Below are 22,836 nucleotides of genomic sequence, written 5' to 3'. Positions count from 1 at the left end.
ACATGCCCTTGACCGGAATCGAATCTGGGACCCTTGAGTCCACAGGCCGCTGCTCTATCCACTGAGCCAAACCGGTTAGTGCCACACTCTTTTTAAAAAAATACATTTTTTATTGGTTTCAGAGAGGAAGAGAGAGAGAGAGAGAGAGAGAGAGAGAGAATCAAGGATGGGAGAGAACCATTGATCGGCTGCCTCCTGCACGCCCCTGACTGGGGATGGAGCCCGTAACCTGGGCCTGTGCCCTGATGGGGAATCGAACCACGACCTCCTGGTTCATAGGTCGATGCTCAGCCCTTGAGCCACGCTGGTGGGGCTCACCTCACACTCCCGTCTCCACTGCTGGGCCCGAGAGGGACTGGCCTGGGTGCTGTGGAGGGGTGGCTGAGGGCGGGCAGGCCCTGGGCGGGCAGACAGCTCCTGCCGGAGAAAGGGAGACGGGGCAGAACGGGGCGTGTGGACAGCGCTGGGGGAAAGAGGCAGCCCTGGCGGGAGTGTGGCCGCCTGGAGTGGGGGCCCTGGTGTTGATCTCGGTGCAGGCAGCCGTGGGGGGCGGGCCCGGGGCGGGGCTTCAGAGGCCGGGGCCCAGGGCACACTCCCCTCTCCAGAGCCAGAGGGCGGGGTTGCTGGACTCCACGCTGCTGGGGGTGGAACCCCGGGCCAGTTGGGCTGCAGGATGGACAGAGGCTCGGAAGGAGGCAGCTCGCTGATGGACCCCGGGTCAAGGAGCAGCAGGCGGGGTAGGCACAGGTGGCCTGGAGAGGGTGGGGGTCCGGAACGATCCGGGCGCGGCAGGGGTGGTGCTGGAAGGAGGCCAAGGCTGTTGGGGGTCTCAGCAGGGACGGGGTGCTCTGAGGGGCACCAGCCCGTCTGTGGTCAGGAAGAGGGGAACACGGTAGCCTCGCGGAGAGGGAGCAGGCGCAGGGGGAACTATAAATAGCGCTTCCTGCGGCCCGGGGGGAGGGACCGCCAGCTGGAGCGCTCAGGCCCTCCTGCTGGGCCCTCCGCTGGCCTCCTAGGGGTCACGCTGGTCCAGGTCCCCCCTGAGGGGTCACACCAGTTTGGGGAGGTCCTGAGGCTCATTTGGGACGTTTTTCACAGGATTTGGCTTTAGCACGTGAACCAGCGTTTTTAGGACGCCTACTGCGGGCCTGTGGCCGTCCCGGGTTGACGAAGCACCCAATGTGTGCTCTGCCCTGCTCATGAGCCTCTCTGGGTCCGTTCCGTGTCCCTGGCTGCTCCTACATCACTCTGAGCACCTACTGCGTGCCAGGCTGGAATCAGCAAGTGCCGGCCAGGATTCCCGGCTCCTCGGTCACGTGACTACATGTCTGCAAGTGGCCTCGCACCCCGTGTGAGCTCCGGACCCAGGGAGACACCGGGGATGCTCCTTGGCCGGAAGTGGCCAGAGGAAGCCGGGACTCCTGGGAACTCTCCGAGCCTCCCAGTGCAGCCGAGGGAGAGGAGGAGGGGAGTGAGGCGGAGGGAGGCCGCGGAGAGCAGGGCCCGGGCGCGGCTTGTCCGTGCGTGTGCACCTGCAGCTGTGTGCACACGTGTGCGTTCACGCATTGACGCGTGGGTCTGCGTGGTGTTCACCGGGGTCCCCGGCCTTCCTGCTGCGAAGGCTGGCCTGGTGGTTGGCCAGGGCCGGTCAGCAGTCAGGATGGAAGAGTTTGAGCATTGAGGCCGCCCCACAGCTCGTGGCCTGGGACACTGGGAGGTCCAGTGGACAGTGCAGCGGGCACCCCAGGAGGCAACCAGGACCAGGGGGGTTCACGGGGGAGGCTGAGAGGACATGCTCACACACTGACATCGGGACAGCTGGCTCGCTTTGGGATGGCCGAGGGGGCAACAGCCGGGAGGGCACCCGCTGGCGCTGAGGGTGAGGCAGCAGGAGAACCTTCAGCGGGGGGAGCAAGAGCGCAGGTGCGGCGGTGGGAGTGGCTGTGAGGGGGGGGGGGGCGGCTCTGAGGGCGGCAGGCGCCCTGGCCTTGGGGAGGGGCCCAGGCTTCTGCGTTGCTCTGTGGCCACTCACTCTGTAGGGACCTGGGCGGGTAGATCCGGGTCAGCCCAGGGCCAGACAGTTTGGGGAAGAGTGGGAGGTGGCGAGCTATTGCATTTCCTTGGAAGCCAGGCCCATACTCTGGGTGTGGAGGTGGCTGCCCAGACACGGCCCTGGCCTCCCGCCCTGCCCTGGCTGCCCTTTACCCCAAGCCTTTGACTGATACCCCATGGGGGTGGGGGGTGCATGGGAGGCCTGAGGGGGTGCTGGGTGTCTGTGATGTTCGAGGAGGCAGCCTTTGCAGTGAGAGCTGGGTGCTGGACAGGGTGTGGGCCTAGGCTCTGACTTTGGCCTTGGGATGACCTTGGCCGTGGCCGGGAGACAGAGAGGAGGCCGGCTGTGGTAGGGACGGATGAGTGGCTGTAGAGGAGTAGGAAGCAGCCGGGAAGTCACAAGGGGTGTCCTGCTCACAGGAGCCACCCACACCCACGGGTGTGCTCAGAGCTGCCAGGCATGAGGTGGAGGGAGCTGGGGCGGGCACAGCAGAGGGAGGGGGGAGGGGGAAGTGGCTGGATCTGTCGGAGTCGGGCATCCGAGGGGGAGGCAGCCAGAGCTGGTTTCAGGGCGGGGCCTGGTGGGCTCCCAGCAGGTGTATCCCCTGAACCTTCATTTCCTGGGAAGTGGGCAGGCCACCTGTACGGGCATCTTAAGGTCCTGGCCGGGCTCTGAAGGGCTGGGTGGGAATTTGGGGAACTAACGCAAGGCAGGGTGTGGCCAGGAGGCAGAGGAGGGGTGCTGTGCCTGGGTGTACGGGCTGACCGCTGTTCATGCCCCTAGCATCTGGTTCCGGGCCAGGCACCCTGGGGCAGAGAGAACTTGAGGCTGCGGTGCCCTGCCCAGGGGTGTGGTGGAGGACGCCGCTAGAGGGCAGTGTGATGGGCTCGAGGACCCCCAGGGGCCCCAGGCCGGAAAGAGTCCAAAGCTTGGAGACAGGAGAGAGGCCAGGAGATCCTGAACTTCCGTCTTTCCGTCTTGCCCCTTGCCTCCACTGCGTTTGATACAGTAGACAAATCATATAATAAATGATAACATGAATGTGCTTGATTGAGAGTGGATTTTTCAGACATTGACACATTTCATCTATACCAGAATCTGGCAAGATTTTTTTTTTAATTTTTTTTCATTGATTTCAGAGAGGAAGGGAGAGGGAGAGATAGAAACATCAATGATAAGAGAGAATCATGGATTGGCTGTCTCCTGCACGCCCCACACTGGGGATCAAGCCTGAAACCCGGGAATCTCCTGGTTCATAGGTCGATGCTCAACCACTGAGCCACGCCGGCCAGGACCTTGTAAGATTGATGGCGGGCACGTTCCATCTTCAGCGAGTCCCGGGAGAGCCTGGTTACCAGCTCCCACTCACTTGCTCCAGGCGGGCCCATGCTTAGCCCGAGCCCCCCAGCAGCTAAAGCGAAGAGAGAAACACGACCAATTCTGACATGTGTCCTGGGTCCCTGTCCGCTCTGTGGGCGGGTGCAGGGCGCTCTGTGGGCGGGGTGCAGGGCGCTCTGTGGGCGGGTGCAGGGCGCTCTGTGGGCGGGGTGCAGGGCGCTCTGTGGGCGGGTGCAGGGCGCTCTGTGGGCGGGTGCAGGGCGCTCTGTGGGCGGGTGCAGGGCGCTCTGTGGGCGGGTGCAGGGCGCTCTGTGGGCGGGGTGCAGGGCGCAGCGGAGTTGACAGCCGAGACGTCAGGCCAGTGATCAGTCACGCTGAGGCCGTCCGCCTGGTCCTGACCAATCAAGCCCCGCGGGTCCCGTAGGCCCCGCCCCATGGCGTGGAAGCCCCGCCCTCCTGGGACCCTGAGGTCCCGCGAGGTGAGGAGCGGGACCCCGGGTGCCCTGGGGGCGAGGCGGCGATTGCCCGGAGCGAAGCCCTGGGAGAAACCCGAACAAATCCGCGCGGTCGGGGTCGGGTGCTGGGCTCCTGCACCCCAAGTGGGGCCAGCACCATCCGGGACGTGGGCCTGAGTGCGCTGGGCATGCGCATCCAGGATCCCGGCAGGGAGGTCGGGCCTGCGGGGTCCGAACCCGCAGGCGGGCGAGTTGCGCATGCGTGGTCCAAGGCCACGCCCCCTCCGCTTGGGGCGGGGCTTACGCGTCCTGGGCGGGGCCTCGGGAGTTGGACATGCGTCACCGCGGCTTGAAGAGGGGCGGGCCGAGGGGCGGGGCCTGCAGTGGCCCGAGCTGGCCGGGCTGCCAGGGTTCGAACCGTGCAGTCCGACTGCTCCCGGCTCCGGGATGGCATCGCCGCGGGAACTGACGCAGAACCCCCTGAAGAAGATCTGGATGCCGTACAGCAACGGGCGGCCGGCCCTGCACGCCTGCCAGCGCCGCGGTGAGGCGGGGAGCGCGGGGGGCGGTGCGCGGGGTGATGGATGGGGCGGCCTGGGCCGTGGTCTCTCGCTGAGAGGGCCCGGGAGCCCGTGGGGAACCGGAACAGGTGAGGCTGCGGCTGCCAGGCCGGTGGGCGGGGAGCGGGCCAGGTGGTGGGCCGAGGGCAGGGCTGGAGACGGAGGCCGGTCTGTGGGGAAGTCTCGGCTCCTGGGGGCCGGGTCCCTGCGCCCTCCTGTGTCCCCACCGCTCAGGCCAGGGGGGCCCCGGGGCCCCAGCCCTGTCCTCTCTGCTGGCCGGAGAGCGTGGGCCGGTGGTCGCCCGGGTCTGAGCTGGGCTGGCCCCAGAGACACTGCTTGGCCCTCTCTGAGCCCAGCGCTTTCAGAGGCCCCAGAGCGGGGGAGGAAGGGCGGGGCGCCCTGGGCCTGATCACCCACCTCTTCACCTGAGGCCCAGTTTTGGGGGGAATTTCAGGGACGTGCGGGTGTGACCTGATAAGGGACAGTGAGGGCACTGTGCCATGGGGGCCTGTCTTTGTGTCGTGGGTAAAGGTAAACTTGAAGGGTGAAACATCTGGGAGACACGCTGAAATGCATGGCCTTGTTAAGGGGCTCAGCTTTCCTGGGTCTTGGGTGTTTAATCCACTGCCTTGACTTTCCGCTTGTCCTCAAATGAGTCTGCAACCTCTTTATTACGAAGGGAAAGAAAAGATTGTCTTAGGAGTAACGGAACATGGTGGAGAATTTGCACCTTGGCAAGGACCTCAGGGAACAGCTAGTCCAGCTCCTGGTGCAGAAATGGAAATGGCGATCAGGAGGCAGGGCTGTGTGCGGGGGGGGGGGGGGGGGGGGGTGTCACCCTGCCCCCCGACCTCTGCTTGGCCGAGATCAGGGAGGGAGAGTGGGCTGTGCTGGGCCTGCTTGGTGGCCAGCCCGAGGGGCCTGGGCTCGGACATGGTGTGAGACCTGGGGGAGGGGCTGTGTGTCTGACCACACTGTGGGTCCTGGCAGGGGAGGCCATGGCTTTGGCCACGACCGAGGCCCTGGTGGGGGAGAGAGCCTGTGATCCTGCCGTCAGCCCTGGGCCCTCGGCTTCCATTCACGGCTCTGTGACCTCAGGGGCTCCGGGCACCCCGCTCCCACACGTACTGGGGGTGTGGAGGCCGAGGCCCCTTACTCCTGCCGGTCTGTGTGAGGGCTGCGTCCACTCCGGGGAAGGAGTGAGAGCCGGGACTTCGGAGGCAGGAGTGTCAGCTGCATCCGGGCTCAGCTGTGTGGCCTTGGGCAGGTCGGCTCCTCCAGGCCTGGGCTCCTCACCGGAGGACGACGCCGTCCCCGCCTGCTCCCCGAGCTGCTGTGAGCTTCGGAATGAGCAGGCGCTCCAGAAGGGGCAGCTGGCCGTCTTGTGATTTCACCACTTGTCGCTCCCTCAGCGTCAGGGATGGGAGCAGCAGTTCTGAGAGAACCCCCAGTTCAGGTGGGAAGGGGCCTGCAGCCTCGTGGGAGGGGACGGGGTCTGTATTTCTCCAGGCTCCCAGGCTGTGATTAAAACCTGGCTCTGGCCCCGGCCGGCATGGCTCAGTGGTTGAGCGTCGACCTATGAACCAGGTCACGGTTCGACTCCCGGTCAGGGCACATGCCTGGTTGCGGGCTCGATCCCCAGTGTGGGGTGTGCGGGAGGCAGCCAATCTTGATGTTTCTCTCGCTCCCTCCGCTTCCTCTCTGAAATCAATAAAAATATATTTAAGAAAAAAACAAACAAAAACATACCTGGCTCTGGCCTGACCGAGGGGCTCACGGCCTCAGCGGGCGCCCGTGGGCTGGCCCAGCATAGGAGGTGCTTCCCGGTGGCGGCGGCATCCCAGAGGCCAAGATGAGACCTGCAGATGGCGCGGGGTTCGGCCTGGTTAGGGTCCCGGGGTTCACAGCAGGGAGTGGTCAGCAGTGAGTGAACCGGGAACCTGTACGTGCGGCAGGTCACCCTCGCAGAACGGGCTCATGGCGAGGCTGGGGCCCCGGGGACGGGGGAGGGCCCGAGGGTGGGGTGGGTAGTTGACTCCATCAGGCACAGGGGTTTGTAGAGAAGAGGGCGGGGCTCCAGGCTGGTCTGCGTGGCCGTGGCCGTGGCCTCCCAGCTCTCGGGGCACCCGAGCTGCTTGTCTGCGGGGTGTCCGTGCCGCCCCAACCCCACTCTTCATCGTTAGTTCCTCCTCCATTTGCTAAAATTCAGAGCCACACCTGAGGTTACCTCCCCCGTCACTAACCCCTTAGCTCAGACCTGGGGGAGTTTTGGGGGTGGGTGAGGCAGGGATGAAGAGGGGACTCAGGCCCTGGCCGGTGTGGCTCAGTGGATAGAGCGTCGGCCTGTGGACTGAAGGGTCCCGGGTTCAATTCCGGTCAAGGGCACGTGCCCGGGTGCAGGCTCGGTCCCCAGTGGAGGCAGCCAACCATGATTCTCCCTCATCGTTGACGTTTCTCTCTCTCTCTCCCGTCCTCTCTGAAATAAAAATACATATAACTTTTTAAACACAGAGGGGCTCGGGGAGCAGGGCAGGAAGGACAGGACGTGTCCGCGGCTTTTCTTAGGCAAAAGGTGGAGGACTCGCTGGGTCTCACGTGGCGGGTGCGGCCGGGCGGATGGAGAGGTGGCCGTCTGTCCCCTCTGAACAGGACAGACCCGCTGCCTCGCTCGCTCTCAGGACTGTTCCTTCCCCGCCGGCCCAGGGCGTCGAGCCGTGCGGTTCCGTCGGACTCACTTGGGGGACTGGCCGCCCCGGGGGCACCTCCAGAAGGTGCCACTGCCCAGCACCAGACTCGGTCGGGCCTCCCGCCGGCCAGGCCTCCCCTGGCCTTTCCTTAGTGACAGACTTCATCTTTGTCCGATAGACATTCATTCTCTCTCCCCACCGAGGACGTTTCCCATTGATTTTCAGAGAGTGGACGAGAGAGGGAGAGACAGAGAGAAACATCATGGGAGAGAAGCACATCGATGGGTTGCCTCCTGCACGAGCCCTGACCAGAGCCGGGGCCGGGGAGAAGCCTGCAACCGAGGTACATGCCCTTGACCGGAATCGAACCCGGGACCCTTCGGTCCCCAGGCCGATGCTCTGTGCACTGGGCCACACCGGCCGGGGCGAGGCCTCCCAGGTCTTGAGCAAATTGTGCAGGAAAAGGAAGCTGCGCGGCATGTCTTCACGTTTCCTTCCGCACCTGCCGGTGTCCTAAACAGTGTCCTGCTGTCCTGTTGCTCAACGTGAGGGTCCCCGAGGCCAGAGCGTTCGCCCCAGCTCCCCGTCCACGCGCACTCTGTCCCACGCCCTGTGTCCCACGCGGTCCCGTGTCCCACGCGCTGTGTCCCACGCGGTCTGTCCCGTGTCCCACGCGCTCTGTCCCACGCGGTCTGTCCCGTGTCCCACGCGCTCTGTCCCACGCGGTCTGTGTCCCACGCGCTGTGTCCCACGCGGCCGAGCCGGGATCCCCGGGTTTTGCTGCTGGAAGCGGGGCTGCTGTGAAGACACTTGTACTTTGGTTTTCTTTGGGCCGTTTCCTTGGGTGCTTATCTTGAGGAGCGAGGTGATAGGTAACGTATTACTCTGGCTTTCGCCCAGCCTGGACTCGCTGCCCTTCCGCCCACCAGGCTGCAGGGCGGGGGCTGCCGCGAACACCAGGGGGGCGGCCAGGCATCCCCGGGGAGATGGACGTGCAGAGGGCACGCAGGCCCCTCGTCCCGAGGCCGCGGAGGACCCTCCAGGGGCAGCGGGGGCAGAGGGGGGCGCGGAGGCCTCCTCGAAGGGAGCAGGTCCCCTCCCCCCCGTAGTAGCGATGCCCTGCCCTGCGGTTGCTGAGAGCCAGCTGCCGCCAGGAATTGTGCAAACAGCGCGGTGGGCCCCTCGTGATGGCCCTCGGGCCGCGGGCCTTGCCCAACTTGTTTTTCTCTCCCGTGGCCCCCGGAGGCTCTTCTGCAAGGTTCCTCCTCTTGCTCGCTGCTCCAGGGATGCCCTCCTGCTGCCCCTGGGCTCCCTGTTTGTTGGCCTGGCTCGTGGGGCCCCTCTGGCATCTGTGGTCCGCAGGGCCTGCCTGGGGCCTCGGCGCCTCGGCACCCCGACTCCCAGGGCCTCGGTGCTGAGGTGCAGCGTGTCCTCAGCGGGCGCTGCAGGGCCGTGCAGGGGGCACCGCTCCCCGAGGGGCTCTTCCCTGGAGGTGGCGCTGGGCCCTCCAGGTGAGGACGGTCAACACGGGACCCCGCCCGGCCGGCGTGGCTCAGGGGTTGAGCATCAGCCTATGAACCAGGAGGTCACAGTTCGATTCCAGTCAGGGCACAGGCCCAGGTTGCGGGCTGGATCCCCAGTGGGGGGCGTGCAGGAGGCAGCCGGTCCATGATTCTCTCTCATCACTGATGTTTCTGTCTCTCACCCTCTCCCTTCTTCTCGGAAATCAATAACAATATGTTTAATGAAAATCATAGACGACAGGACCAGGCCTCTCTGCCCCCTGCCCCCCAGGCAGGGCTGGCCCTGGGCCACGGGGGGGGGGGGGGGGCGCAGTGTCAGGCTCGGCACCTGCAGCCACGCGGGCTAGAGGAGGGCCTGGCGGGTCCCGCACCGGCAGGCCGTCTGTCCCTGCGGTTGCACCTGGCCCAGCTCCGGAGGCTTCCGAGGGGAGGCCGGCTGAGCGCTGTGCTGGCACGGGCGGCCGGCGTTCTGCGGTCCGGTGTCTGTCCAGGGGCCGGGGTGGGGCTGTGTCCCCCTCCAGCCGCCGCAGCTTCTCTGACGGGCACCCTGGCTGGTGGCAGACGGGACGGCGGGCGCAGGCTGTCGCAGGGTGCACCCTGTGGACGTCGGCTGGGTCTCTGGTCTCGGCCTCTGGCAGCCTCACCCTGTTGGGTTCGAGATGCTTCCCTCCTTCCTCCTGCCCATCACCCGTGAGCACCCACTCCGTGCCAGGCCCCGGCGCCCGCTGGCTCCGCGCTCGCCTGCTCTGCTCCAGGCGCTACGTGGGGATCAGACTCCTTGGCGAGCGGCGGGATGGAGGGAGAGGGGCCTGGGGGACGGTCTTGGGGGAGAAGCCGTTGGGAGCTGGGCTTTGTGGGATGAAGAGACAGGAGCCCGGGGGCGGGGGGGGCGGAGCACGTCTGTGAGCAGGAGTGCGCAGCAGCCACTGGCCCCCTGGATGGCAGGCAGGGCGCTGCGTCCCGCGGGTCCTGGCTCTGCCCTGCTTGCCATGGGGTCGCCCATCCGTGGCAGCCGGGGCGTGGCCGGTTTGGCTTTATATCTGGTGATGCCCAGCAGGTCAGGCTGGGAGGTCCCCTGGCATCTGCTGGGACCCAGGCAGGCCTGGGGGCGGGGTGGAGGGGCGGAGCCAACTTTCCTCTGCCCTGAGGTCCCTGGCCGGCCGGTGTAATGATCACACACAGGAGACAGATCAGCAGGAGAGACTAACCAAATTACATCACACACGTCCACACGCGTACGGGACCCCGCGTACGTGAGCGCGTCAGAGACCAGGAGGGGGTGAGGGAATGAGACGCCCTGAGTCAGCGGGGTGTGCCCCGCCCTGTGGAGGCCGAAGAGGTGACCTCTGACAGCCGCCGTGGGCACGGCCGGGAGTGTATTCTCTGAGCGCAGGGTTGGGCAGAAAGTTCTGGGTCTGTGGCTGAAGCTGCCTTTAGCTCAGGGCAGCCTGCGTGGCACAGAGGCACAAGTTGGGGTGATGGTGCGGGACCCCCACGGGGCAGCGTGCCGCGGCGGCGTGAGACTGCTGGGGACCGGAGGGTGTGACGCCAGCCCTGTGCCCCGGGGCTGAGGGGCCGCAGGGGCGGCACGCCCAGCGGCCGGCCTGGTCTGACCCGCGCTCGCCTTGCAGTGTGCATGACCAACTGCCCCACGCTCATCGTCATGGTGGGGCTGCCCGCCCGGGGCAAGACCTACATCTCCAAGAAGCTGACTCGCTACCTGAACTGGATCGGCGTGCCCACGCGGGGTGAGACGTGGCTGGCTCTCCAGTGGGCCTTGGGGCCGAGTGGGGGAGGGAGGAGGGGGCTGGACTGCCGTGTGGCAGGGCCGGGTGGGCCGAGGTCCGCAGTGGGGAGGGCTGCTGCCGTGGGAGAGCCGAGCCGCCTTCTCTCCTCCAGAGTTCAACGTGGGCCAGTATCGCCGGGACATGGTCAAGACGTACAGGTCCTTCGAGTTCTTCCTTCCAGACAACGAGGAGGGCCTGCGGATCAGAAAGTGAGTGTGTGCGCGCGCGTGTGTGCATGTGCATGTACGTGTATGTGTGCACGCATGTGTGTATTTGCATGTGCATGTATGTGCATGTGCGCACGTGTGTGTACAGAGGGCCCGGGAGCCTGTGGAGCCCGGTTGCTGGTGAGGACAGCGCTGCTCCTGAGCCCTGGCCTCGCTGCCCGTGGGCTGTGCCAGGGCTGGTCGTCGGCCCCTCAGGGCTGGTGTTTGGGGTGTGATGGGGGTCAGGGGGGCGGTTCTTGGTGCTGGCCTGGTGGTGATGAGGACGTCCTGGGGGGGGGGAGGGGAGGACAGGGCCCCAGGGAGGCTTAGCCAGGGAGGTCACGGCCGCCCTCCATGGAGACAGCCCCTGGGTGGGAGGAAGCCGAGGGGGTGCAGGGCACAGGCCTCGGGGGCCGGAGCGGGCCACCTCCTGGCGGCTCGCAGAGCCGGAAGGACAGGGTCGGGCCCAGGGCTGGGCCTTCCCTCCGGCCCCGGGATAAGCCCTCCCGGTGCAGGTGCATCTGGAGGGTGGTCAGCTGTGCCGGCGGGCGCTCAGGGCTGGGTGACTGTGCACCCTCCTGCTGCTGTTCTTGAGATGAGCATTTGCATAGGAGGCCCCCCCCCCTGACCTGAGGCCTTCCTCTGGAGCCGAGGGGCTGGAGATCGGGGGGGCTGGAGATCTGGGGGGCTGGAGATCGGGGGGACTGGAGATCGGGGGGGCTGGAGGTCTGAGGGGCTGGAGGTCCGAGGGGCTGGAGGTCTGAGGGGCTGGAGGTCCGAGGGGCTGGAGATCTGAGGGGCTGGAGGTCTGAGGGGCTGGAGGTCTGAGGGGCTGGAGGTCTGAGGGGCTGGAGGTCCGAGGGGCTGGAGGTCTGAGGGGCTGGAGGTCTGAGGGGCTGGAGATCGGGGGGGGGCTGGAGATTGGGGGGGGGCTGGAGGTCTGAGGGGCTGGAGGTCCAAGGGGCTGGAGATCTGGGGGGGCTGGAGGTCCGAGGGGCTGGAGGTCCAAGGGGCTGGAGATCTGGGGGGGCTGGAGGTCTGAGGGGCTGGAGGTCTGAGGGGCTGGAGATCTGGGGGGGCTGGAGATCGGGGGGGGGCTGGAGATCGGGGGGGGGCTGGAGGTCTGAGGGGCTGGAGGTCTGAGGGGCTGGAGGTCCGAGGGGCTGGAGGTCCGAGGGGCTGGAGGGCTGAGGGGCTGGAGGTCTGAGGGGCTGGAGATCTGGGGGGGCTGGAGATCGGGGGGGCTGGAGGGCCGAGGGGCTGGAGGTCCGAGGGGCTGGTGGTCTGAGGGGCTGGGGGGCTGAGGGGCTGGGGGGCCAAGGGGCTGGTGGTCTGAGGGGCTGGGGGGCTGGGGGGCCGAGGGGCTGGAGGGCTGAGGGGCTGGAGGTCTGAGGGGCTGGAGGTCCGAGGGGCTGGAGGGCTGAGGGGCTGGAGGTCTGAGGGGCTGGAGATCTGGGGGGGCTGGAGATCGGGGGGGCTGGTGGTCCGAGGGGCTGGAGGTCCGAGGGGCTGGTGGTCTGAGGGGCTGGGGGGCTGAGGGGCTGGGGGGCCGGGGGGCTGGGGGGCTGAGGGGCTGGGGGGCTGAGGGGCGGCTGCTCTGGGCAGGTGGCAGCTGCGGAGCAGGAAGCTCCTTGCCCGCGGTCTCGGCCGCCCTGGGAGCAGGGCACTGAGCAGAGGCGGCCGAGCTCCACGGACCTCCCCCGGCCAGCACAGCCCGGTCTCCCGCCCAGACCTCTGGGCGTGGGCACTGGGCGGCCCGGGCTCCCGCGGTGGCCTCCGCGCTGGGGACAGGGGGCGGGGCCGGGCTCCGCACCGGGAGGGGCTGCCCTTCGGGCCGTGGTGGCCGATTGTGCGGACACTCGGGTTGGGCTCTGGTGACACGAGCCAGACAGAGGGAGGGGCTGAGACTTGAGCTCCTACTGTGCGCTGGGCTGTGAGGCCATGGTCACCCGCCCCACTTACGGAGGAGGGAACAAGATACCAAGTTATTTGACACCCGTGGGCACCCATGGGTCCACACACACACGTGCCCATGTGTACACAGTCGCACTACACACGCGAGTCTGCACACATGGGGACACCTCACTCATGCGTGTGCAGCCAAGATCACACAGCACACAAGGGCACGTACGCACATACCTGCATACCTCACGCACACACAGAGGCACACTCGGGGTCACCTGTGAGGACGTATTCACACTCAGGCACTCAGACAGGGTGAGGGGTCCCCCGGACCCCCAGGTTCAGGGTCAGTGACTTGCTGGGACCTCAGCGTGCGACCCTCCTCCTGGCTGAGGTTTCTCACAGCAAACGGTGCGAAGCAGCACCGGCAACGGGTTCCAGTCCAGAGGACACAGGCGTCCGAGCGGCCTCTGCCCCGGACTCCGGCCGGACACACGGCTCCTCCCGCAGGAGCTCGTCACGGACACGGGCAGCTCGTCACGGACACGGGCCGGGGGTTATCGGGGCTGGTCACCCTGTGCCTGTGTACACGGATGGCGTTTACACATGCATGTCCTGTATTACACACAAGCTGAAACCTACACTCACTCACGTGTGTTGGTGCATGCACACATACCCCGTGTACACGTGTGTGCACCCAGTCATGCCTGTGCCTTTCCAGTCGCCACACACGAGGGCTTGGGGACACGGTGTTTTCTCAGACGCCATGACGTCCCACAATTCCGTCCTGACACTCTCCCGAGTCAGGTCAGCTCCCAAGGTCACGGGCTCAGTGCCCAGCCCCCCCTGCACACAGCAGCCGGAGCCCCTGGGGTCCCCCCCGCCCCCCCTGCGCCCCGGGCCCGTGCTCCTGACGGGCCTGTAGCCGGGCTCCTCAGCCTCTCCCGGTCCAGGGATTGGCCAGACGGGCTCCGGAGCTCAGGACCTCACTCGCGTTTACTGGTTCCCTGGAAAGGGTGCAGCAGCCAGCCCTGGCCGGTGTGGCTCAGTGGATAGAGCATTGGCCTATGGACTGAAGGGTCCCGGGTTCGATTCCCGTCAAGGGCACCTGCCCGGGTTGTGCCATCAATCCCCAGTAGGGGGCGTGCAGGAGGCAGCTGCTCCATGATTCTCTTTCATCCTTGATGTTTCTCTCTCTCTCCCTCTCTGAAATCAATAAAAATATTTTAAGAAAGAAAGAAAGACAACAGCCAAAGGGGAGAGGGTGCTGGGCAGGGCAGGGCGTGGCCTGGAGCTCCCAGCACCCCCACGCCCTCACCACCCTGGAGGCTCTCCAGCTCCGGTTCAGGGGCTTTTCTGGCGCTCACGTCAGCCTCCAGCCCCCCCCCCCCCCCCCCCGCGGAGCCTGTGTCCCCGGCCTCCTGGGCCGAGGCGGCGCCGGCTGACCCGTGTCTCCTCCGGAAGGCAGTGTGCCCTGGCCGCTCTCCGTGACGTCCGGCAGTTCCTCAGTGAGGAGGGGGGACACGTGGCGGTGAGTGTGACACCCCGTGACATCTGGGGTGACCTGGGAGCCCGCACCCATCCATCCCTGTTGCTCGTGGGGCTTCTGGAGGGAAGGCAGGTGGGCGGTCTGGACGCGCTGGAAGGGCCTGGGGGGGGGTGCTGGGCTGTGGCTGCCTTTGCCCCTGGAGACTTCCCTCTGAGTGCTCCCCCAAGGCCCTAGCCCCCCATCCACCCCCCCTCCCCTCCCCTCTTTTTACTGGGGTCTCAGGATAGAGTGGAGGTCACATGGGTTCAGGTCTCCAGGTTTAACTAGTTCCATGGGACGTCCTGTGGGTCAGACGTGCAGCTGCTGAGTGGTTCCCCGCGCGGAGGCTGCGGCCTGAGCACCCCTCCTGCCAGCCCCCCTCCTGCCGGCCCTCCTCCTGCCGGCCCCCCTCCTGCCGGCCCCCCTCCTGCCGGCCCCCCTCCTGCCGGCTCCGGGTGCGGGGGAGGAGACTGGCCGGCAGCAGCCGCCACCTTCCCCGGGGCCGGAGGCGCGTTAACCCGTGTGGTCCTAGGTTTTCGATGCAACAAACACCACGCGAGAACGGAGGGCGACCATCTTTAATTTTGGGGAGCAGAACGGCTACAAGGTGAGACCTGGGGGCTCACGTCCTGGTTGGGCCGTGGCTCGTTGGACCTCCGGGCCCCTTCCCGGCTCCTGATGGGTCAGGGCATCGGACAGGGCGGCCCCGGGCGGCGGGGGGTGGGGGGTGGGGTGCGGGGGCTGCTTTCCTCACCAGCTGGGGTCCGTCCTGGAGCCGGGTCTCGGTGGGGGCGCCCTGGGTGAGCGGCCCTGCTGTGGCCCCGTGCCTCCAGGCCCGCCCACCCCAGAATGGGGGCCTGGGCCTCGGTCTCTGCGGGTCCTGGGCGGGGAGGGCGCTCTGGGGGGCCGGCCCGAGCCCTGATGACCGGTCCCCCCCTCCTGCCGCTCGCTCCCGGCTCCCGGCTCCCGGCTGCAGACCTTCTTCGTGGAGTCCATCTGTGTGGATCCCGAGGTCATCGCGGCCAACATCGTGGTGCGTGCCTGGCCTGCGGGCCCCTCCCACGCTCGGGCTGTGCCCGGGCCTCACTTGGTCTTTCTGGCCTTGGGGCGGGGGTGGGAGACCGGAGGGTGCTCATCAGGGGAGCCTGGGCCCCCACCCCCACCCCACCCAGGGCCACTCATGTTGGGGGCTTTGTGGCATGTGGGCATTCACTCTGCCCCCCTCTTCCCTTCCCCTCATAGTCCCTGGGCACGGAGAGAAGCGTCAGCCCCTGAGTAGGGGGTGGGGGAGGGGGGGATACATTTTAAAAATATATTTTTATTGATTTCAGAGAGGAAGGGAGAGGGAGAGAGAAACAGCAATGATGGGAGAGAACCGTTGATCAGCTGCCTCCTGCACGCCCCCTCCTGGGGATCAAGCCCACAACCCAGGCCTGTGCCCCGACCGGAACCACAGCCTCCTGGTTCATAGGTCGAGGCTCAACCACTGAGCCGCACCGGCTGGCTGGGGTGCTGTTTACATTTTGATAAAGAAAGCGACTTGGCTCCTTGTCCCCGTCCCCTCCTTCCACGAGGATGAGCATCTGGGTTTGAGGAGGCAGCTCAGGTGGGGAGGGGCCTCGGGCCTCCCCTCCCCCTCGGGCCTCCCCTGCCCCTCCCGTCCCACAGAGAGGAGGGCTCCGACCTCAGGGTGCCCAGTCGTACTCCAGCACCAGCGTGGGAACTCGGGCCAGGAGCCACTGCGCCCTTCCTGATGGGACCGGCCCCCAGGGCCCCTGGCCCCCAGCCCCCAGGGCCCCCCGCATTGTCCCTGGCCGCTGGCCCTGGTGGCCTCGGCCTGATGTGCCTGCTCTGTGCCCGCCGGCAGCAAGTGAAGCTGGGCAGCCCGGACTACGTCGACCGCGACAGCGACGAGGCGGCCGAGGACTTCCTGAGGCGCATCGCGTGCTACGAGAGCTCCTACGAGTCCCTGGACGAGGACCTGGACAGGTGGGCGCCCGGGGGGCGGGGGTAGGACCCTCACCGCGGCCCGGCCCCGGCAGACAGCGCGCACCCGAGGCCCCTGCGGAACCTGCCGGTGCCTGAGACCCGCCGCCGGCTGCCTCGCCTGCCCGCTGCCTGTGGGGGGGCAGCCCCTCTGCCCGGTGCCCGGGGGGCCCCAGGGGAGTTCAGGGGAGGAGAGGCCCGGTCCGTGCTGGCTGGGCCGGCAGAGGGCAGGAGGAGCGTTTGCCAGCGGCTCCCGGGTCCATTCCAGAAAAGACGTCTCTGCTCCCCTTACAGGCAGGGCATGGAGAGCTCAGAGGGGGGTGGGAGGTCGGGGACACAGCACGGGGCACCCCCCCGCCTCGCTCTGGACGTCACCTTTAGGGAGCACGAGCGTTGCTTGCCTCCCTCAGGGTCTGTGCATGTCACGCGTCTTTTTTTTAAAAATTGATTTCAGAGAGGAAGGGAGAGGCAGAGACGGAGAGAAACATCCATGAGAGAATCACTGATCGGCTGCCTCCTGCACGCCCCCTCCTGGGGATTCAGCCTGCAACCTGGGCCTGTGCCCTTTGACTGGAATCGAACCCTGACCTCCTGGCTCATAGGTCAACGCTCCACCCCTGAGCCACGCCGGCCGGGCATGTCACGCATGTCTTGTGGCCCCAGCTGACACCCGTGTGGTGATGTCAGGCCTGGCGGTCAGAGACGGCAGCGGGCTGTGCCCTCGCGGGCCCGGCCCCACCACAGGCCTCTCTCTGCGCAGGGACCTATCCTACATCAAGATCATGGACGTGGGGCAGAGCTACGTGGTGAACCGCGTGGCCGACCACATCCAGAGCCGCATCGTGTACTACCTCATGAACATCCACGTGACCCCGCGCGCCATCTACCTCTGCCGGCACGGCGAGAGCGAGTTCAACCTCAAGGGCCGCATCGGCGGGGACCCGGGCCTGTCCCCCCGGGGCAGGGAGGTCAGTGTGTGTGTGTGTGTGTGTGTGTGTGTGTGTGCGCGCGCGTGCTGGGCTCCGGCTCATAGCCAGCATGTAGTCATCGAGGTGGAGGACCTTCATCCGTCTAGGAGGTTCCCGTCCTGGTGGGAAGGTCACCACCAGGACCAGATGCCTGGAAATCTGGCCTCCACTGGGCTGTCACGTGGGGAGGCGTGGCGTTCGCGGAGTGGCCTGAGCCCCACCGTCGGCTGTGCTGGGCCGAGGTCTAGGGGAGATCCTGAGGCCCGAGGGTGCGGTGCTGCCGCGTGGCTGTTCACGAGTCCTCGAGGAGCGCGTGGCGGGGCCCTGGGGCTGTGGGGCCGACTCGCCGGCGCCGGTTCAGTTTGCCAGGAGCCTGGCCCAGTTCATCCGCGACCAGAACATCAAGGACCTGAAGGTGTGGACCAGCCAGATGAAGCGGACCATCCAGACGGCCGAGGCCCTGGGCGTGCCCTACGAGCAGTGGAAGGTCCTCAACGAGATCGACGCGGTAGGCCCCACCCCGGGCCGGCGGGAGGCGAGTGCGGGGAGGGTCGGCTGGGTAACCGACCGGCCGGGCGGGAGGGAGAGTGTGAGCGCAGGGGCCTGCGAAGAGGCAGTGGCCGGGCTCCAGGGTGCCAGGCGGGGGCGGGGCAGCGGCTTCTCAGAACCTCCCGGAAGGTTCTCCCTATCGGATGGTGGCCTCCCTCGGTTTTCTGTGATCCTGCTCCGCGCCAGGGCAAGAGGAGGCAGCTCTGTAGGCGTCCATCGGCCGTGGCCGGGGGTGTGAGTCCCCTCCCCCCTGGCTTCTGTCTCCCAGAGGCAGGCCTGGGCCAGCGTGTCCTCCGGGGACAGACCAGCTCTGGGGCAGCCGCGGCCGTTTGCCCTTTGAAGTGACCCCGACTGCTTTCCTGGATGCCTGGCCCCCCTCTTTATCTCCCACGTTTGGAACCGATCCTAGAACCTCCACCCCTTCACCCTCTTCCCGTCCATGTTTGTTCCGGAGCAGCCTGGGCCGGCTCAGCTGCTTCAGCGGGGTTTCCCGACCCCGTCCCCGCGGACGCCCCTCTCTCTCTCAGTGACCTCTCTGCTGGGCCAGGCCCTCCCACCTCCCGTGGTGCGGTCTTGTCACAGGTCACAGTCAGCTTCAGGGCGTTTCGCTTCCCACAAAGCAGCCCTGTGCCCCCCCCTCACCCTCCCCCCGCCCCCAGGCAGCCGCCGTCTATTCGGTGTCTCTGTGGCTTGGCCTGTTCTGGAAACTCCATAGAAATGGAATCATACGATGCGTGGTCTTTTGCGATTGGCTTCTTTCACTTAGCATGTTTTCAAGGTGCATGCGTGTGGTAGCATGTAGTACTTCGTTCCTTCGTGTTGCCGGGTGACATCTGCCGGATCTGCCGCGTCCGATCGCTCCCTCCTCAGCCCCGGCTGCCGGTGGCCCCCACGCTTTGGCCGTTGAGTGGTCAGGGCTGCCCGCATTCCTGTGCCGTTTGCCTGGCGGGTCTTCCCTTCCCTTGGGGGGTCCTGAGGCGCGGGCTCGCGGGGTGAGGTGTTTCCTGAGCGGCTGCACCCTTCACGCTGGGGAGGGCTGCGCTCTGCGCGTCCTGCTGGGCTGGGACGCTGGTGAAGGGACGGACCGCGCCCTCCTCCTAAGTGTTCTCGCTGCTGCTCCTCTGCTGTTTTGTTGCTTAAACGGGTTTGTCCGCGGAAAGCAGCCTGAGCCGTGCGTGTGGGCTGAGTGACAGCGGGGAGGCAGCCGCACGGAGGAGGGGGAGTCCCGCTCAGGAGGCGTCAGCCCGTCCTCCCCACGGCCGGCGGGCTGGTAACTGTGCACCCCGGGCCGCCCTGCTCGGGTGCCCACAGGGCCTGCTCTCCCCGGGGGTCCAGCTTCAGACTGGGCGGCCCCTGTGGCCCCGGACCTGGCCCCTCTGCCTGCCACTCTCCCCGACCCCCCAGGCTGATCCGGCCCGGCGCGGGGTGACGGCCGCGTGTCTCCTAGGGCGTCTGTGAGGAGATGACCTACGAGGAGATCCAGGGCCACTATCCCCTGGAGTTTGCCCTGCGGGACCAGGACAAGTACCGGTACCGCTACCCCAAGGGGGAGGTAGGTGGGGCTCGGGGCCTGGTCCCCCCGGGCTGGGGACGGAGATTCCTTCCCCAGACGCCCATCCTCACCGGCCCCAGCGTCCCTGTCCCTCTCACGGGGACATGTCCCTGGCAGTCAGTCTGGGGTGGGCAGGCCCCGGGCGTGGGAGGGGTGCCCCCCCCGTGGCTCCTCCCGCCTGAGGCCCCCGCCGCCCGCAGTCCTACGAGGACCTGGTGCAGCGCCTGGAGCCGGTCATCATGGAGCTGGAGCGGCAGGAGAACGTGCTGGTCATCGGCCACCAGGCGGTGATGCGCTGCCTCCTGGCCTACTTCCTGGACAAGGCGGCAGGTGCGCTGCCCGGGGCGGGGGCGGGGGGGAGAGGGAGCGGGCGGGCTGTGACGCCGTCTGTGCCCACAGAACAGCTGCCCTACCTCAAGTGCCCGCTGCACACCGTGCTGAAGCTGACGCCCGTGGCCTACGGTAAGGCCCCTGCGCGCCGGCCTGGCTGCAGGCCCGGGACTGTCCGCGGCCACTGAGCCGCCCCCCCCTTCCCAAGTGGCTTTTCAATGTTTTGTCCCGTTTCTGTGGCCTCCTTCCCCATCGCCACCCACAGGAAGGCTGCAGAGCCCACAAAGCCCATAGCCCCGGACCAGGCTCTCACGTGGTCTGGGCGGCGTGGGTTCGAGCCCACCTCTGCCCGGGCTGACACCTGGCAGCTTCCTAGGAGCCCTGGGTGGGGGCGGCCCCAGGCGGCCCCGCCTCTGGTGCCGAGGGTGAGGATGGCCCGGGGCAGCTGGTGGCACCGGTGTGCTGGTCCCACGGCCCGGGCACCGCTCGCTGTGGGAGACGGGGAGAGACGGGGGGGGGGGGGGGGTTTGGGCCTGAGGACTGAGCCAGTGACTCCCTGCGGGGCTGGGCCTGTGCTCCTCCCACCACCCTCGGCCCCGAGGCAGCAGCCGGGGCCTCAGTGCCGCCCGGCCCGGCCCCTGGGCTCCGCCCGAGGCTGTGCTGGGCATGGCACTCGGTGAGCAGGGCCTGGCGGGTGCCCAGGGCGGGAGACCCGGGCGAGGCCGCCCTCAAAACGGACGTCTCTCCCTTCGCAGGCTGTAAGGTGGAGTCCATCTTCCTGAACGTGGGGGCGGTGAACACGCACCGGGAGAGGCCGCAGGTACCGCGGGGCCGCGGGGCCGCAGGGGGGTGGTGGTCAGCCGGGCCCAGCGGGGCTCCCGCGGGTGAGCATGGCTTCTCGCCAGCTGCTCTCCCGCCATGTGCGCTGCCTGTGGGGGAGGTCCCAGGAGCCCCACGTAGACTGAGCCGAGGAGGGGCCCCTCGGGAAGGGTGCCTTTGGGCACGGACTGGGTTTGTGGGGGGCGGGCCGAGCGCGCCAGGGGCCGGGGCGGGTTCCTGCCGGAGAGCAGTCGCCAGCTGGGCTCTCCGCGCCTGTTTAAGGGCGAAGTGTCCCCAGAACTGCTTCCTGTCACGGGCACCCCTCCCACCGAGCCGGGCACCCGCCCTCCAGTCCCTGTTCCCCAGTCCGCTGCCTCTTGGCCCCGAGCCCCTCAGGCCGAGATGTGTCCAGGGCCAGCCCGGCCCAGGGCCCCACAGGCACAGGGGAGTCTGACAGGCGGCCTCCCCACTCCTGTTCCTGTGTGTCCAGCAGCCACGCACCCAGGGCCGTGGAGCCCTGGCTCGGGGGGGCGGGGGGCTGCGTGCGGGAGCCGGGCTCGGGGAGGGAGCGGGAGCCCAGCGCCCACGCAGCGGACGGCGGGGCCGCACGGGTCCCGCGGGTGAAGGTCCGTCCGCTCTCTGCAGAACGTGGACATCACGAGGCCCCCGGAGGAGGCCCTGGTCACGGTCCCTGCTCACCAGTGACCCTGCCCCCTCCCCGGCGACCGGCGGCCGCCATCTCTGCAGCACCAGGCAGGGACCGTCCACGCCGCCCGCTTGCTGCCGACGGCCACGGGGCTGTCGCACCTGCTGCCTGACCTGCAGCCGGAGACCCTCCAGCCCCACGCCTGCTCCGCGGGCGGAAGTTTGCCGGCGCCGGGCCCTCCTGCGGCCGCGTCGGGCGTTCTTGCCCCGTCGGGCTGGCCTCGTGAAGTGTGAAACCCTGAATGTGAAACGGGGCGTCCCCACCGTGGCCAGGCTGCCGGCATGGGCCCCGGAACCCCTGCAGGCGCCCCGCTGGCCCGGGTGCGAGGAGAGCCCTTCCCATCCGCCCTGACGGACGGCTCCCACCATGGACCCCGTCGGCCAGGCCGTGTCTGAGCCGCTGGGGAAAGCGCGGGCTCGTGTCAGTCCAGCCAGGCGCGGGGAGCCCGGCATGGCGGCCCCTCCCAGGAGCACTGAGGAGCTGCTGGCCAAGGCCCCCCACGACGGCTTCTCGAGAAACCGGGAATGACGGGCGGAGCAGGCGTCACCCGCCCAGCACGCCGGCCCCCAACTCGGGGAGGCTGCCGGCACCTGGGGGATGGCCACGGGGTCTGGATTCGTGGCTGCGCGCCTGCCGCCCTCGGGCACCGCGCTGATGCCAGCCCTGGGCCCCGAGCCCGCTTTGCACCTGCAGCCTTCCCTGGGGGTCCCTGCCGAACAGCCGCCTTGCCCAGCCCCGGCCCGAGGGGAGTCGGCGCGGGCCCGGCGGTGGTGGCAGTGGCTGTGTCCGTGAGGCCGGGCAGGGCCTCCGGGCTGCCTCCCGTCAGAGCCCAGCCAGGGGCCGCCACAGCCTCGGGGCCGGGTCCCACCTTGCTTCTGGGTCGAGTGCACTGGAGCCTTGGTGACGTGTCCCGTGGACACACTCACTGTTAGCCACGTGGTCCCTCCGGTGAGCGGACGGACATCTGACGTCCCCGCCTCCCCGGGCCTCTGGCTGCCGAGGCGAGGCCGCGAGGCCATCTGCGCTGTGTCCAGACGGCCTGGCCTGGATGTGGCCCCAGGACTGGGCTAGGGCCGGGGAAGTCGGGGGTCACAGCAGGGCCGTGGGCAGCCCCTCCCGCCTCTGCCCGGGACTGGGCCGCCGCCTGGCTGCTCCGGGTTTGGCCAGCACAGCCCTGTGTGGGCTGCAGGCGTTTTCCCGCTCGCCCTGGAACGGGAGGGGCAGGATCTTGGCCACATGGCACACTGTGTCCAGGGCTCTTTGCAATAAACAGTTTTTAAAATCAAAAGGATCCTGAGGAGAGGCTGCGTTTGTGGCAGCTCTGCGGGCAGGACCCCACGCCGTGGTCTCCTCACAGGTCCGCAGTGAGGGCCTAGGCCCCGCCCCCACCCGCCAGCCCTCTCCGGAAGGAGAACTCCTCCGGAGTGAGCCCTGGGCCCTCACCCTGAGCCAGAGGCAGATGTGGGGGCGGGGGGGGGGGGGAGGACAGGTCTGGGGGGGAGACTCCATTAAGCGCAGGGTCCTAGGGTCCCTGGAAAGGCGGGTCCCAGATGCTGGCCTCCGTGGGGAGGGGAACCAGGCTTTGTGTCAAGGATGCCCCGGCCCGCATGGCTCAGCGGTTGAGCGTTGACCTATGAACCAGGAGGTCAGGGTTCGATTCCCAGTCAGGGCACAGGCCCGGGTTGTGGGCTTGAATCCCAGTGGGGGGCGAGTAGGAGGCAGCTGGTCCATGACTCTCTCATCGTTGATGTCTCTCCCTTTCCCTTCCTCTCTGAAATCAATAAAAATAAATGTTCTTTAAAAGAAAGAGCAGCTAGCCCTGCTGGTTGGAGCATCGTCCGCTGCACGGAAAGGTGGCGGATTCGATTCCAGGTCGGGACGTTTAAG

The 22,836-nt window shown here is 67.5% G+C and overlaps 1 protein-coding gene across 1 annotated transcript; it reads left to right on the top strand.

Moving 5' to 3' along the window:
• The first annotated feature begins 3,872 nt into the window (after window positions 1-3,872).
• PFKFB4 (6-phosphofructo-2-kinase/fructose-2,6-biphosphatase 4) lies at window positions 3,873-22,237 on the top strand. The gene is made up of 14 exons (XM_079795508.1): window positions 3,873-4,390; window positions 10,248-10,364; window positions 10,516-10,612; window positions 13,976-14,042; window positions 14,572-14,646; window positions 15,016-15,072; window positions 15,907-16,028; window positions 16,786-16,993; window positions 17,355-17,501; window positions 18,990-19,094; window positions 19,295-19,424; window positions 19,494-19,556; window positions 20,180-20,244; window positions 20,889-22,237. The coding sequence occupies exons 1-14, from the start codon at window positions 4,105-4,107 to the stop codon at window positions 20,946-20,948; spliced, it is 1,599 nt and encodes a 532-aa protein (XP_079651634.1). The 5' UTR covers window positions 3,873-4,104; the 3' UTR covers window positions 20,949-22,237.
• Window positions 22,238-22,836: the final 599 nt, after the last annotated feature.

The sequence above is a fragment of the Cnephaeus nilssonii genome (genome assembly GCF_951640355.1).
Source record: "Cnephaeus nilssonii genome assembly, chromosome: 17".
NCBI classification, from domain to species: domain Eukaryota; kingdom Metazoa; phylum Chordata; class Mammalia; order Chiroptera; family Vespertilionidae; genus Cnephaeus; species Cnephaeus nilssonii.
This window is presented reverse-complemented; position numbering and strand designations above follow the sequence as displayed.

Bases quoted from the DNA above. Each gene is read 5' to 3' on its own strand.
- PFKFB4 (XM_079795508.1), top strand. From the start codon at position 4,105: ATGCGTGGTCCAAGGCCACGCCCCCTCCGCTTGGGGCGGGGCTTACGC. The intron at 16,029-16,785 runs GTGGGCGCCCGG...CTCTCTGCGCAG, and splicing joins CTGGACGAGGACCTGGACAG to GGACCTATCCTACATCAAGA. The intron at 19,557-20,179 runs GTAAGGCCCCTG...CTCCCTTCGCAG, and splicing joins GCTGACGCCCGTGGCCTACG to GCTGTAAGGTGGAGTCCATC.